This window comes from Hyperolius riggenbachi, chromosome 10 (assembly GCF_040937935.1).
Source record: "Hyperolius riggenbachi isolate aHypRig1 chromosome 10, aHypRig1.pri, whole genome shotgun sequence".
Lineage (NCBI taxonomy): Eukaryota > Metazoa > Chordata > Amphibia > Anura > Hyperoliidae > Hyperolius > Hyperolius riggenbachi.
In genome coordinates this window covers 228,098,407-228,113,546 of record NC_090655.1, presented here as the reverse complement: position 1 = coordinate 228,113,546, position 15,140 = coordinate 228,098,407, and the positions used below count along the sequence as shown (strand labels likewise).

Genomic DNA, 15,140 nt, shown 5'->3' with positions numbered 1-15,140 from the left:
CATAAGCTAGGCATCACTGGGAGGCTGGGTTACATACCAATATACAGCAAAATATAGATCTAGGAAGTGTGATTCTGATGCTGAAACCAGAATAATTTATGTAAAAATGGGTATCCTGAATAAGATAGCACCCAAGATGCTGTACCTGGGCTTCATCAATAAAGAGCTTAAAATACATCTCCCTGGTGCTGCTGATCTCTACTTTTTATAAGAGGTGAAACGCAGGGATTGGCTGTCAAGTGGAGGGAGGGATAAATCATAAAAAAATACAGGATTTTATTTAAAAATATAATATGATTAAAGTATTTTTTTTAAAAATGACAGTCGCAGAAGCAATCAGATGCCACCAACAGAAATCTCTGTTGGTGGCAAGAAAAGGAGGGGAGATTCATGTGTGTGCTAAGTTGTATGGCTTTGCAGTGAGCTGCAGCTGTTAAAGCTGCAGTGGCCTTAATTTGTAAAGAATAGCCTGGTCACTAGGTGGGTGTAAGCCTGTGGTCCTCAAGCAGTTAAACAACGACTGGCATCTGGTATTCTGCCCAATCCAGCTGGGAATTCTATTCAGACAACTATTGGGCACATGTCATGCAGTCGGCCATATGTACAATGTCGCCCCAGAGCATGTGCGCACGCCGTGTAAAATGTTACGTCCGCTTGCACGTGCAATATTCGAATAACATAATGGTTTGGAATATTGGTGTGAAAGAACAAAGTTGTTTAAACTATTACTTGTTATCTGGGTTTTTTTTTTTTGCTTGGTAATGTCTTTTCTGCTGTGTGACTCATTTATGTGCATCGATTTTAATCTAGCGTGTGTTTTGACCTTAACGCTCACTCATCTCTCCTGACCTCCACCTACTTACGTCTCACTTATCCATACAGCAACTGCTGACCCTTTCTATACTATATCACCCCGTTGTTATCACTCACCCTACCCCTCCTCTGTACTACACCCAATGTGGCTACCCTTCACTGTGGTTGTATACATATCACTGCCCTGCTCTCTTGTCCTATCCAGCATCACCTTCCCACCCATCCTCTACCCTAACACCCACCTGTATCCTCTACACACCTCTCATCCATCCTGACACCACCCTGAGAGCTCCCCTGCAATGTGCTGAACTGACTGAGAACAAGTTACAATGCTGAGCTTTCCAGTCACCGGCACACTAGAATAAGCATCAGCAGCCTGCGCACTACAGGGATCCAGGCTGTGTAGAGGCAATAAATCACTCTGGATAGGTAGGAGCTCCTCACCCACCAGCAGGAAACCACTGAGGACACACAGACTGTCCTCAATGACTGGATGTTGGTCAGTGACTAGGAGGCACAGGAGAGAGAAAGGCAGCAGCTGCCTTAAGGTGGTGGTGGTGGGGGGCAGCACAAGGAACACATCCACACAAGTAAAGTATCCTGATCTGCCTTCCTGGTGTCACTCTGACCTCTGTCACTGAGGACTCTCACTGAATGGACACTTCTACAGTAGACACACTTGGTAGCCCTACAGTAGAGTAGGGCTACAGTAGACACTACAGTAGACACACTTGGTAGCACTTATTTTGGGGGGCATTATTGCTGTGCTTGTTCTAACATGGAATATTATTGTTGCACTGGGTGTAATGGAGGACTCAGCGTTTAGAGAGGACTGCTATGTACAATACAGACCAAAAGTTTGGACACACCTTCTCATTCAAAGAGTTCTCTTTATTTTCATGACTATGAACATTGTAGATTCACACTGAAGGCATTCAAACTATGAATTAACACATGTGGAAGTATAGTACATAACCAAAAAGTGTGAAACAACTGAAAATATGTCATATTCTAGGTTCTTCAAAGGTATCCACCGTTTGCTGTGATTACTGCTTTACACACTCTTGATGAGCTTCAAGAGTTAGTCACCTGAATGGTTTTCACTTCACAGGTGTGCCCTGTCAGGTTTAATAAGTTGGGTTTCTTGCCTTATGAATGGGGTTGGAACCATCAGTTGCATTGTGGAGAAGTCAGGTGGATACACAGCTGATAGTCCTACTGAATAGACTGCTAGAATTTGTTTTATGGCAAGAAAAAAGCAGCTAAGTAAAGAAAAAGGAGTGGCCATCATTACTTTAAGAAAATAAGGTCAGTCAGTCCGAAAAGTCCCCAAGTGCAGTCTCAAAAACCATAAAACGCCACAAAGAAACTGTCTCACATGCGGACCGCCCCAGGAAAGGAAGACCAAGAGTCACCTCTGCTGCGGAGGATAAGTTCATCCGAGTCACCAGCCTCAGAAATCGCAGGTTAACAGCAGCTCAGATTAGAGACCAGGTCAATGCCACACAGAGTTCTAGCAGCAGACACATCTCTAGAACAACTGTTAAGAGGAGACTGTGTGAATAAGGCCTTCATGGTAGAATATCTGCTAGGAAACCACTGCTAAGGACAGGCAACAAGCAGAAAAGACTTGTTTGGGCTAAAGAACACAAAGAATAGACATTAGACCAGTGGAAATCTGTGCTTTGGTCTGATGAGTCCAAATTTGAGATTTTTGACACCGTGTCTTTGTGCAACGCAGGAAAGGTGAACAGATGGTCTCTACATGCCTGTTTCCCACCATGAAGCATGTAGGAGGATGTGTGATGGTGTGGGGGTGCTTTGCTGGTGACACTGTTGGGGATTTATTCAAAATTGAAGGCATACTGAACCAGCATGGCTACCACAGCATCTTGCAGCGGCATGCTATTCCATCCAGTTTGCGTTTAGTTGGACCATCATTTATTTTTCAACAGGACAATGACCCCAAACACACCTCCAGGCTGTGTAAGGGCTATTTGACCAGGAAGGAGAGTGATGGAGTGCTGCGCCAGATGACCTGGCCTCCACAGTCACCAGACCTGAACCCAATCGAGATGGTTTGGGTTGAGCTGGACCGCAGAGTGAAGGCAAAAGGGCCAACAAGTGCTAAGCATCTCTGGGAACTCCTTCAAGACTGTTGCAAGACCATTTCAGGTGACTACCTCTTGAAGCTCAAGAGAATGCCAAGAGTGTGCAAAGCAGTAATCAAAGCAAAAGGTGGCTACTTTGAAGAAGCCAGAATATGACATATTTTCAGTTGTTTCACACTTTTGGTTATGTACTATATTTCCATATGTGTTAATTCATAGTTTGGATGCCTCCAGTGTGAATCTACAATGTTCATAGTCATGAAAATAAAGAAAACTCTTTGAATGAGAAGGTGTGTCCAAACTTTTGGTCTGTACTGTATATTGGGCTTCACAACACTCTGCACTATAGCTATGCCCATGTTGTATTCACAGCTATTTTCTACCAATATGACTGCTGGAGCATATATGCCACTGTGGGGTGTTAGGTTGCTATTTTCAGATTTACCTTTAGCTTCACATTGTGCTGTGACACCGGCCACTGCTGTATAGCCACGTATGCCGGTAATCAGCCATTTCCATCAGCCATCTCCAATCTTACAGGAAACCTGAGATTAAAAGAAAAATGTAGCCCCCTCTAGCCTGATCGCTCTCTGGGTGCTGTTCTCAGCCTCCTGGATCTTCCGTAAATGCTCCCAGTATTTATCTTTGGCAGTCGGGCTAACTATGCAGCGTCTGCTCCGCCGCCGGGAGCTCTCTGCACCAGCACAGTACGACTGCGCAGGCGCAGAACTCTCCTGGCCCACGGAAGCGCAAACAGCCACATTGCACATGTGCCAACTGGCCCCGACCAGGGATGGGCTTCTGAGTAGTGAATTACTCGGATTACAAATTGTACGGGGGGTTAACCCACCCAGAAGTCCCTGGACCCTATGCGTCTCATTGCTCTCATACGCGACCTATGGGACGTGATCCACCACCGCTGGAAGGAGGATGTGCGGTGGTGAGTGGTGGAATGCGTCCCATAGGTCACGTATGAGAGCAATGAGACACATAGGATCTTCTGGGTGAGTTAACCCCCCGTATCCCGCAGTCAAACTTGTATGTAACTAACCACTAGGCGACCGCGTCACGCCGATGCACGCGCATCTCCGCTTGGATGACCGAGCTCCGCTCCGCCATCAGTCTCCCAGCGTCTATTAACACAGTACAGAGCTGTGATCTACGGCAGTGCTGTACTGGGGACAGCCGTGTCACCTGGCTGTCCCCTCTAGAGCCAAGAAATGATCGGCTGTCATAGGCTGATGTCTATGACAGCCGATCACGGTGATTGGAGGGCGGGGAGTATAAAAAATAAAGAAATAGGCATTTTTATTGAAAACTAAAACAAAAAAATATTTACATGAAAATAAATAAACATCCCAGCAGGGATCAAAGGGGGGTTATCACTTGTGTGCTGGGTTGTACGGCCTGCAGCGAAGCCTTAAAGCTGCAGTGGCCTATTTTGTGAAACGTGGCCTGGTCTTTAGGAGGGTTTTTATTACCATGGTCCTTAAGAGGTTAATCTTCATTACAATTTCTAATCCGAGGAGTTCACTACTTGTTAGCCCATCCCTGGCCCCGACTGGCTGAAGATACCAGGAGCCTTTATGGAAAATCAAGAAGCGGAGGACAGCACCAAGGGAGCGATCAGGCTGGAGGGGACTGGAGGAAGCCCCAAGTACACTTTAACTGAAAACCTTGTCAGACTAAATGCCGGAGGATTTCTTTTAAGTTGAACTCCAGCAGTAAGAGCTCTAGGCTATGCTCTATTCACTTGCACTCTGCATAGCTCTCAACTGTCCCTCTTTTGGAGGGACAGTCCCTCTTTCCTCCTTTGTCCCTCTTTCAGGACATTGTCCCTCTTGTACAGTAAATATATATATATTTCTCTACTAAAAATGTGTTTGATTGACTTTATTCCCATCCTTTAAATTGATACATTGCTAATTTTAAAATGTTAATATGAAGGAAAATTAACTAGGATGGAAAGGACCAGTGTGGTTTGAATTATAAAACAGATTTTGCTTATGAAATCTTTATGGCATGCATGACTAGGGGTGTGATGGTGGCATGATCAGGGGTGTGACTTAAGTGTCCCTCTTTCTCATCTCAAAAAGTTGGGAGGTATGACTCTGTACAGCAAAATGCAGCTCTTCCCACAGAGTCCGCGGTAAACTCTTTCAGCTGGGCTCCTACTGAGCACATATTACAGAATTTTACAGCTGTGGCTACAAAAGTTCACATCATAGTAGGTCCTCAGTAGTTGGCCAAATGTGGAATCCGTTTTGGAACTGTTGAACTGTGTGTCCCAGCATGTCATACTGGCCTTTCTCTGAGAATTACATCTCAGCACACACTCTGTGGTATGTAGAACTAAAGTCCCATCACTCCCCATTGGTGGCTGTGAAGGATGTGTTGACGTAAAACCCCAGCATGCCCATTGCTCTCTGTGTTGGCATTACAAGCTCTGCTAGAAACTTTATTAAATGTTTTGAAGTATAACCACAGACTCCCTGCATGTCCTCTAATCCCTCCCCCATACATATGTGGAACTACAAATCCAAGTATGTCAAACTGACATCTCTTTCTTTGTGCACTACTAGTCTCAGCAAGTAGGACCTACAAAAATAATTACCTGCTCTGATGCCAGACCCAGCAATGTCTTCTCTTTACTTCCTGTTACTTCTCCTCTAACCTGGAACTTCCTGTCAGTAGCTCCGCCTCTTCCTCCATGCCAGCTCTAGAGAATGTGTATTAACTTTAACTGTGGTGTACAGTGACTTCAGGGAAATTGATTTGGGATGGAAAGAGCCCTGTGGAGTATGGGTAGACGACAGATCTCTCTCTAATCAGGTTTGATTTGAGAGAGATCTGTCTCTGGGTCAAATCTGCCCACCATCGCCAGATGTATGGGCAACTTCACTTTAACAAGACAGCATTAGGACCTTGCAGTCTCATCCCTGCAAGCACCAGCAGGTCCTTATCAGTTCTCCCAGGAGTGGAGGGGCGTAGGGAGAAGTTTTATAGAAGGCTGAATGGCCATATAGCCTGTCTCCCTGCTCTGATCTTCCAGAGCACAGGGAGGGTGGAGGATGGGGGCGCAGGGGGGCTGCTCTAACAAAAAAAAGTAAACGTGTCTGGGCGCTCTTTGGGGGTCAGCGCCCGGGGGCACATGTCCTACCCCGCCCCCACCAAGCTACGCCCCTGCTCACAGACAGAAATCTCTCATGTCATTAACCCCTCACATGGGGTCTGTTGCTGCAGAGAACTTCTGCCTCAATGCAATCAAAAATATATTCTAGATAAATGTACAAAAGGTATCTTTATTCAAAAAAATGTAAAAAGTAGTTTTGTATAATAACTCAATAAAAGGTAGCATCAACTCTTTAAAAACAACAACGCTGTTTTCTCTTAGGAGTTCCCGTGGTCGACATCATTTTTTTTTTTTTTTTTTTTTATTGCTTAGCGCTATAGCATAAGATAATTGAAAAAGTTTAATACTATACTACTCCTGTATAATAGAATATAATGTACCTTCCTATTTGTGAACTTTAATACGTTCACGTTGATGTACAAACCAAACCGTCCCACATACCTAAGGTATGACAGTTTCCATCCCAAGCACATTAAAGGAGTTATGAGCGAAAAATAGTCCAAGCCCCTTGCATGCAGCCGACTGTCCCACGCCGACCGCTACGCTCCCGCCGCTGTCCCGGTCTCAGTATTCAGGCCGACTGCGGTCATGGCCACGTGGACCGCAGCGAACTGCGCAGGCGCGAACTACTGCGCCAGCGCAGTTCGCCACGGCCCACATGGCCATGATTGACAGTGGCAGTTCACGCAGCCGCAGTAAGCCCGACCCCGCGGCCGGCTTGAATACCGAGCTGTGAGCCAGGGACAGCGGGGAGCAAAGCGGTCAGCGTGGGACAGTCGGCTGCAAGGGGCTGGAGAAAGCCCCAGGTGAGTAAAGCTCATGAGCTTGAATGATCTTCGTGTCACTGCCCTGGAGGGTGGCTTCAAATTGTCAAAAGATAGATTAATATCAGAAACAAAATTTATAAATTGGTTCAAATCTGAGGACAAAGGCTTGAATAAGGACAAAAACTTTTTATATCGGTACGAGGTTGATGATATTTAATGCCAAAAATCTTTCTCAGTCTACATTGCATCTTCTCTGTTTGTAGCGAAACTTGTGAACTTGGAATTTATGATGCCTCTGTGACAGTCTGAGTCCCAATTCTGTGACTATTGTGTAATTAATGAGTCTAATCTCAGCTAACAACCTCTCTCACACCATTTTAAGGCATCTTAATGATGTGTATTTATGCTTGAAAAAAATCTATGTACCTATCCCCTTTTGATGTTGCATGTATATACAGTAGTTGTCTGTTACAACATCTTGTGAGCAAACAGGATTGAAGCCCGACAAAGGCTATACAGCCTTAAAACCACCCTGGCGTTCTGATAAGATCGCCAGGGAGGCTGCGGGAGGGTTTTTTTTAAATTAAAAAAAAACTATTTCATGCAGCCAACTAAAAGTTGGCTGCATGAAAGCCCACTAGAGGGCGCTCCGGAGGCGTTCTTCCGATCGCCTCCGGCGCCCAGAATAAACAAGGAAGGCCGCAATGAGCGGCCTTCCTTGTTTTGCTTACACCGTCGCCATAGCGACGAGCGGAGTGACGTCATGGACGTCAGCCGACGTCCTGACGTCAGCCGCCTCCGATCCAGCCCTTAGCGCTGGCCGGAACTTTTTGTTCCGGCTACGCTGGGCTCAGGCGGCTGGGGGGACCCTCTTTCGCCGCTGCTCGCGGCGGATCGCCGCAGAGCGGCGGCGATCGGGCAGCACACGCGGCTGGCAAAGTGCCGGCTGCGTGTGCTGCTCTTTATTTGGTGCAAATCGGCCCAGCAGGGCCTGAGCGGCAGCCTCCGGCGGTGATGGACGAGCTGAGCTCGTCCATACCGCCAGGATGGTTAAGCTTGTTTACTCTAATTATTTTTAAGGACGCCTGAGGTGAAAATAAACTAATGAAATAAAAATCATTTTTAGGAGAAGGAAGATCGATACAATTGTTTAAGATATTCCACAGTTTTATTTTATATTTAAATAATCTACTTTTTAAATCTTTTTTTTTATCTTATTTTGTTTAACAATCCTTTTCAGCTTTAATGCCAGAGTTAAATCGCCGCGTCCCCGCGGCAGAGGAGTGATTTAGAACATAGAAAACGACCTGCAAAGTTCTACGACTTTAAAAGTCGCAGATCATGCTGCCCTGACTCGCAGGGCTTTTCTTCCTGGAGAGGCTGAGCTTTGAGCTGTAGCTCTGCCTCTCCACAATCAATCTCCACGGATCTCCGCCTCCTCCCCGGCCCTCTCAGGGAAAGAAGACTGAGAGGAGCGGGGAGAGGCGGCGATCCGCAGAGATTTATAATATCACTGGCTGCGCCACTATATTGCACAAATTGATCTTTCATATATAGTCACCAAAAAAGTCCTTGCAGAGAGATGTGTATATAGTCCTGTGAGTTCGCTGTGGGGATATCCTTATATTGAAGACCAATGGCAAAAAAAAGTCCACTGTGCTCTCACTACATTAAATACGACCTAAAATAAAGAAAAACTGCACATCGCGTGATTCTGTCTATATATGCACTTTTGTAACACGACCCATGCAAGTGTGAAAGCGTGCCTCCACTCGTGACACCACCACCAACATCAAAGGGGCTAACCAGAATAAAACCACCTCGTTTTTCAGGTGGGTCTCAAGCTCAATTCTGTGTTGCACTAGGTCCCTCAGTGAACACACCATCCAGCAGATTAAGGATCACTTTTAATCTTCATAAAACTTCAAATAAAAGCACAATAAAAACTCATTGCGTAGTATGTTCCAACAATGTAGCATTACATCCGTGCTTCTCGTGCCAATCTCCTACTTACAGACTCCAAGATAGATATAGGCGTATCTAAGTGGTGATCCTTAGGCCTCGTTCACACCGCACGCGTTTCCAGCCGCGTTTTGGAAACGCGTGCGGGAGGCCAACACGCACAACATCAGACAGTGCATAGAGTGCACTGTCTGATGTTCACACTGCATGCGTTCCGGACCTGTGCGGTCCGGGAATGCATGCTGCACGCATTTTTTGCAAAAACGCGCGCCTGTCCCATTCACTTTTCAGTGATGGGATCAGCCACGCAACGCATACAAACGCGGATGGTGTGCGTCCGCGTCTGTAATGTGAACGGGGCCTTAGGGCTGTGGACGACTTCCGAGTGGCATCCCGCACTATGAAAGACCCCAATACTTTCGGGCTTCCCCTCAGGCTTCCCCTTGCTCACCGCCGCTGGCTCCCGAGCTTGTTGACGTCACGCGCACTGGCTCCGCGGTACGCGTTTCATAATCGACCAGACTCATCAGGGGCTGATGAGTCTGGTCGATGACGAAACGCATGAGGGGAAGCCCGAAAGTAGTGGGGTCTTTCATAGTGCGGGACGCCACTCGGAAGTCATCCACAGCCCTAAGGATCACGACTTAGATACGCCTATATCTATCTTGGAGTCTGTAAGTAGGAGATTGGTGCTAGAAGCACGGATGTAATGCTACATGGTTGGAACATACTACCCAATGAGAGTTTTTATTGTGCTTTTATTTGAAGTTTTATGAAGATTAAAAGTGATCCTTAATCTGCTGGATGGTGTGTTCACTGAGAGACCTAGTGCAACACAGAATTGAGCTTGAGACTAGAGATGTCGCGAACCTCCGATTTTAGGTTCGCGAACCCTGTTCGCGAACCTCCGCGAAAGGTTCGGTTTGCGAAAAAGTTCGCGAACCGCAATAGACTTCAATGGGGAGGCAAACTTTGAAAATTTTAAAAAATTCTACCGGCTGGAAAAATGATAGAAAACATGTTTCAAGAGCTCTAATACCTGGAGGCACACCTGATTGAGTGAAATACACATCACTGCTGGAGGACCCACCCTCCCTCCTCCAAGCAAGGTCCTAGCTGCTACACACTCTGCTAGGGAGATTTTAATTAGCCTCTTGTGGGTCTCCTCCCTCCTCCCACCTCCCTCCTCCCACCTCCTCCTCCCACCTCCCTCCTCCCACCTCCCTCCTTACACCTCCCTCCTTACACCTCCCTCCTCACACCTCCCTCCTCCCACCTCCCTCCTCCCACCTTCCTCCTCCCTCCCACCTCCCTCCTCCCACCTCTCTCCTCCCTCCTCCCTATAGAGCATGCCCTAGTGGCTGCAGCTCTGGTGCTCTGAGTCCGTCAGGAGAAAAGTGTGATATAAATGTTATTTGTCTTGTCTACTTTTTCTCTTGTATTGAGCATAAATGGTAAATTTTAGGCCAGCTTCAGTTACTACTGTAGTTGTACCATGGTTAGTGTGCTTGCCCACCACACAGTGAGACCCAGGTTCAAATCCCAGCCAATGTGAGTTGGCTTTTATGCTACAAATCCTTAAAGGGAACCTAAACGGAGAAGGATATGGATTTTTCCTTTTAAAATAATACCAGTTGCCTGAATTGCCTTCTGATCCTGTGTCTCTAATACTTTTAGCCACAGCCCCTGAACAAGCATGCAGATCAGGTGCTCTGACTGAAGTCAGACTGGATTAGCTGCATGCTTGTTTCAGGGTGTGATTCAGCCACTATTGCAGTCACAAAGATCAGCTGGACTGCCAGGCAACTGGTATTGTTTACAGGAAACATCCATATCACTCTCAGTTAAGGTTCCCTTTAAGCAACCTAATGTTTCTATTGCATTGAGCATAAATGGTAAATTTTAGGCCAGCTTCAGTTACTACTGTAGTGGTACCGTGGTTAGTGTGCTTGCCCACCACACAGTGAGATCTGGGTTCGATTCCCAGCCATGGTATGATGTATACTGATTTTTGAAATAGGATAATTCCCTGGCAGATGAGACCCTCCTCCCTCCGGTAGAAGGGTGGGAGGTGGGAGGAGGGGACCCACAAGAGGCTAATTAAAATCTCCCTAGCAGAGTGTGTAGCAGCTGTCCCATAACTAATTAGTGTAGGCAGACAACTGAGTCAAATGGTATAAGGACCTTGCTTGGAGGTGGGAGGAGGGAGGTGGGGACCCACAAGAGACTAATTAAAATCTCCCTAGCAGTGTGTGTAGCAGCTGTCCCATAACTAATTAGTGTAGGCAGACAACTGAGTCAAATGGTATAAGGACCTTGCTTGGAGGAGGGAGGTGGGAGGTGGGGACCCACAAGAGGCTAATTAAAATCTCCTTAGCAGAGTGTGTAGCAGCTGTCCCATAACTAATTAGTGTAGGCAGACAACTGAGTCAAATGGTATAAGGACCTTGCTTGGAGGAGGGAGGGTGGGCAAGCTTACAGCAGTGAGACCAGTGTGTTTGGCAATAATGTGTCTGCTGACAATGATATGGAGGGTCAAAGTTTTGCTCAATAGAGCATTATGGGGCGAATCGAACTTCCGCAAAAGTTCGCCTGAAGCAGGCGAACGCGACCCCCCAAAGTTCGCCTGGAACCGTTCGCATGCGAACCGTTCGCGACATCTCTACTTGAGACCCACCTGAAAAATGAGGTGGTTTTAATCTGGTGAGCCCCTTTGATGTTGGTGGTGGTGTCACGAGTAGAGGCACGCTTTCACACTTGCAGGGGTCGTGTTACAAAAGTGCATATATAGTCAGAATCACGCGATGTGCAGTTTGTTTTCTTTATTTTAGGTCATATTTAACCACTTCCCAACTGAGGGGTTTTACCCCCTGACCACCAGAGCAATTTTCACCTTTCAGCGCTCCTTCCATTCATTCGTCTATAACTTTATCATTACTTATCGCAATGAAATGAACTATATCTTGTTTTTTTCGCCACCAATTAGGCTTTCTTTAGGTGGGACATTATGCCAAGAATTATTTTATTCTAAATGTGTTTTAATGGGAAAATAGGAAAAAACGTGGGAAAAAAATTGTTTTTCAGTTTTTGGCCTTTATAGTTTGTAAATAATGCATACTACTGTAATTAAAACCCATGAAATGTATTTGCCCTTTTGTCCCGGTTATAAAAACCATTTAAATTATGTCCCTATCACAATGTTTGGCGCCAATATTTTAATTGGAAATAAAGGTGCATTTTTTTCAGTTTTGCGTCCATGCCTAATTACAAGCCCATAGTTTATAAAGTAACAGTGTTATACCCTCTTGACATAAATATTTAAAAAGTTCAGTCCCTAAGATAACTATTTATGTATTTTTTTTTTAATTGTAATTTTTTTTTTTTTTAAATTACAAGAAAAAAAAATTGGGCAGTAGGGAGGTAAAGGGTTAATTTTGTGTGTTAAACTAATTTATTTCTATGTGAAAAATGCTCTGGATGTAGTTTTACTATTTGGCCACAAGATGGCCACAGTAACATTTTGTTTATGCGACCTGCAAGCGTCCGGAAGGACGCTTGCAGGAAGTAGAAAGAGGCTGAGAACTTTTTTTTTTCCCCACAATGGTCGTGCTGCTCAGCCGAGCGGCAGCGGATCATTGCGGGGCTTAGATCAACGAACGGGAATGGATTTTCCCGTTCATTGATCTCCGGGCGAGCGGGCGGCGGCGTGTTTACTAGCGGCGGGCGGCGTGTTTACTAGCGGCAGCGCGGACAGCGGCATGAGCGCGGAAAGTACGTATTTCTCCGTCCCTGGGGGTTAAAGGATGGAAAAAGGGACGGAGAAATACGTACGCGCGGGGGTAAAGTGGTTAATGTAGTGAGAGCGCAGTGGACTTTATTTTTACCATTGATCCGCAGAGATTGATTACTGAGGAGGCAGTGCTACAGTGTAAAGTTCTGTCTTCGAGGAAGTGAAGCCCTGTGAGCCTGGGGGCTTTGCACGGCTATCTCTAGAAATAAATCACTCCTCTGTTGTGGGGACGTGGCAATTTAACTCTGGCAGTAAAGCTGAAGAGGATTGTTAAACAAAAGAAGGTAAAAAAAAGAGACTTCAAAGTCTCTTTAAAGGGGCACTATGGCAAAAAATGTAAAATTTAAAATATGTGCAAGCATAGACAAATAAGTACTTTTTTTTTCAGAGTAAAATGAGCCATACATTACTTTTCTCCTATGTTGCTCTCACTTACAGTAGGTAGTAGAAATTTGACAGAAGTGACAGGTTTTGGACTAGTCCATCTCTTCATAGGGGATTCTCAACAGGGCTTTTATTCTTTATAAAGATATTCCCTAAAAAGGATTTAAACAATGATGCTGGCCAGCCTCCCTGCTTGCTACACAGTTTTTTGGCAGTTGGACGGAGCAACTGCCATTTACTAAGTGCTTTTGAAAATAAATAAATCCCTGAGAATCCCCAGTTTTTACTGTTTTATTGTTTTTGCTCAATGACGCATTCATTATGCCAGAGCTAAAATCTATGAACTATTGACCTTTTTTATCTCTTTCCTGCTCTCATAAGCCATTTTCTGCTAGTAAAGTGTTTTATAGTTGGATTTTCTTATCAGCGAGGGTCACACTGTAGTCTGACTCACAGGAACTGCCACTTACATACCTGATGTTTAACTCTTTCAGGCAGAAAAAGAAAAAAAAAAGGAACACAGCTTAGTTATTTGTGTGCTAGGCACTGTACACACACGTTTATCTCATCTTGTCACATATCACCTCGGGTATCCTTTAAGTTAAGCCAATAAATGGTATCATATTCTTGCTTTTACTGATGGCTAACATGGTACAATACCCTATTGCTACAAGTTGATGTAAGCAGCAACAAATCCTTATAACGTTAAACAAAATGTATTGTAATTTATACGTTGTTTCTCTTTTGCACTTTTAATAAACTTATATTGGAACAGAAAACTGTACAGACAAATTGTTGCTCCACAAGACTTTTCGTAATTTGCGATTAACAAGGATCTTTCCATCTCTATTTGTAATTTAAAAACATGTCCAGAAACCCCATCTTGCTGCAGGAGTGATTTCCAGCAGACAGCGAGCATTTGTTACTCATTTTTGAAACCTCGTAAATCCATTGACTTGTAGCAAACTTTGGACTCTCTTCCCAGACTGGTGGGTGGGGTACCCACCAGTCTTTTGTAGGTCAGGATCACACAGTCAGTTAAGGCCCATTTACACTGTAAATTTCAAATATTTGCATTCTGTGTGATTTTCACATTTGCTAATGCGTTTTGAGTTTTTTAATTGAATTGGTTAGCGGAGTTACATTGAAACGGAAATCATAAGAAAATTGCCTAGCGGCAGGTTTTTTTGTATGAGGTGTTTTTGCGCTGCCTTTGAAGATTATATATACACCCTAAAACTGCAGCAGGCAGCACATTTGCATAAAAAATCGTATTGCACTTGTGGACACGCCACACCATGATTTGCATTACAGCGTCATTGCGAACGGAAAACCGAATGTTTTCAGAAAATCGAATCAAAACGCATGCAGTGAAAATGGGACCTTAATCTGGGTGGTTACCAAGCTGTTAGTGCGTGTTTAGCTGCCAATCTGCTGGGACTATACCACCACTGACTTGCTGTATAATCAGCAAACAGACATTTGATATTATTAACCTCCTTCGCGGTTATCATGAGTCCAGCTCGGGGTAGAAGAAACAAGCTAGGAGCGTTTATCCTGAGCTGCACTCATGGTAGCCGCCGGGAGGTCTATGCAGAGCAATGCGCGCAGCAGGGATTTTGACTCACCTCCCGGGGGATCTGGACGTTGGCCGCCATTCTTCTTCCTCTCCTCCGAGGCTCTGCTTCCCCCTCGTGAGATCACTGTCTGTCGTCATGACAACAGCCGGCAATTTCACCATAGGGCTACAGCGCCACCCGGAGGACGGAGAGAGAACTGCAGCGCTGGAACCCAGGGAGGTGAGTGAGTGCAGGGATGGCTTCAGATCTCTCTGCAGTGTGATGTTTTTTCCAAGTTTTAGGGCCTAAAAGCATGCTGAAAAATTGCACCGCTTTTAGACCCTAAAATTCACAGGGTCCGTTTGCAAATGACCCGTTGTGGTTAGTGGAAGACAAAGTACTCACTTAGATATTTACTCTGGACAAGCGAATGCATTTCCCATTGAAGCCTGGAGTCGGCATCTACATTGGGCTCCTAACAGACCATTGGAGCAGTATGGCTGGCCATTGAAGATAAGGCTTAAAGTGTACCTGAACTGAAGCTAGTGTACTAAATGAGATACTTACCTAAAGAAAGGGAAACATCAGGATCCTATTGATGCTTCTTGTGGTGCACCAATG

The 15,140-nt window shown here is 45.3% G+C and overlaps 1 protein-coding gene across 1 annotated transcript in view; it reads right to left on the bottom strand.

Annotated features, from left to right (window-relative positions):
• Positions 1-14,618, bottom strand: part of LOC137536866 (zinc finger protein 665-like) — a 34,125-nt gene extending 19,507 nt beyond the window's left edge. The window contains exons 1-2 of the mRNA XM_068259050.1: positions 14,589-14,618; positions 5,539-5,643 (exon numbers count right to left, since the gene is read on the bottom strand). Coding sequence (XP_068115151.1) covers positions 5,539-5,643; positions 14,589-14,618 — 135 coding nt within the window. The remainder of the gene's footprint in view (positions 1-5,538; positions 5,644-14,588) is intronic.
• Between the last annotated feature and the right edge of the window lie 522 nt (positions 14,619-15,140).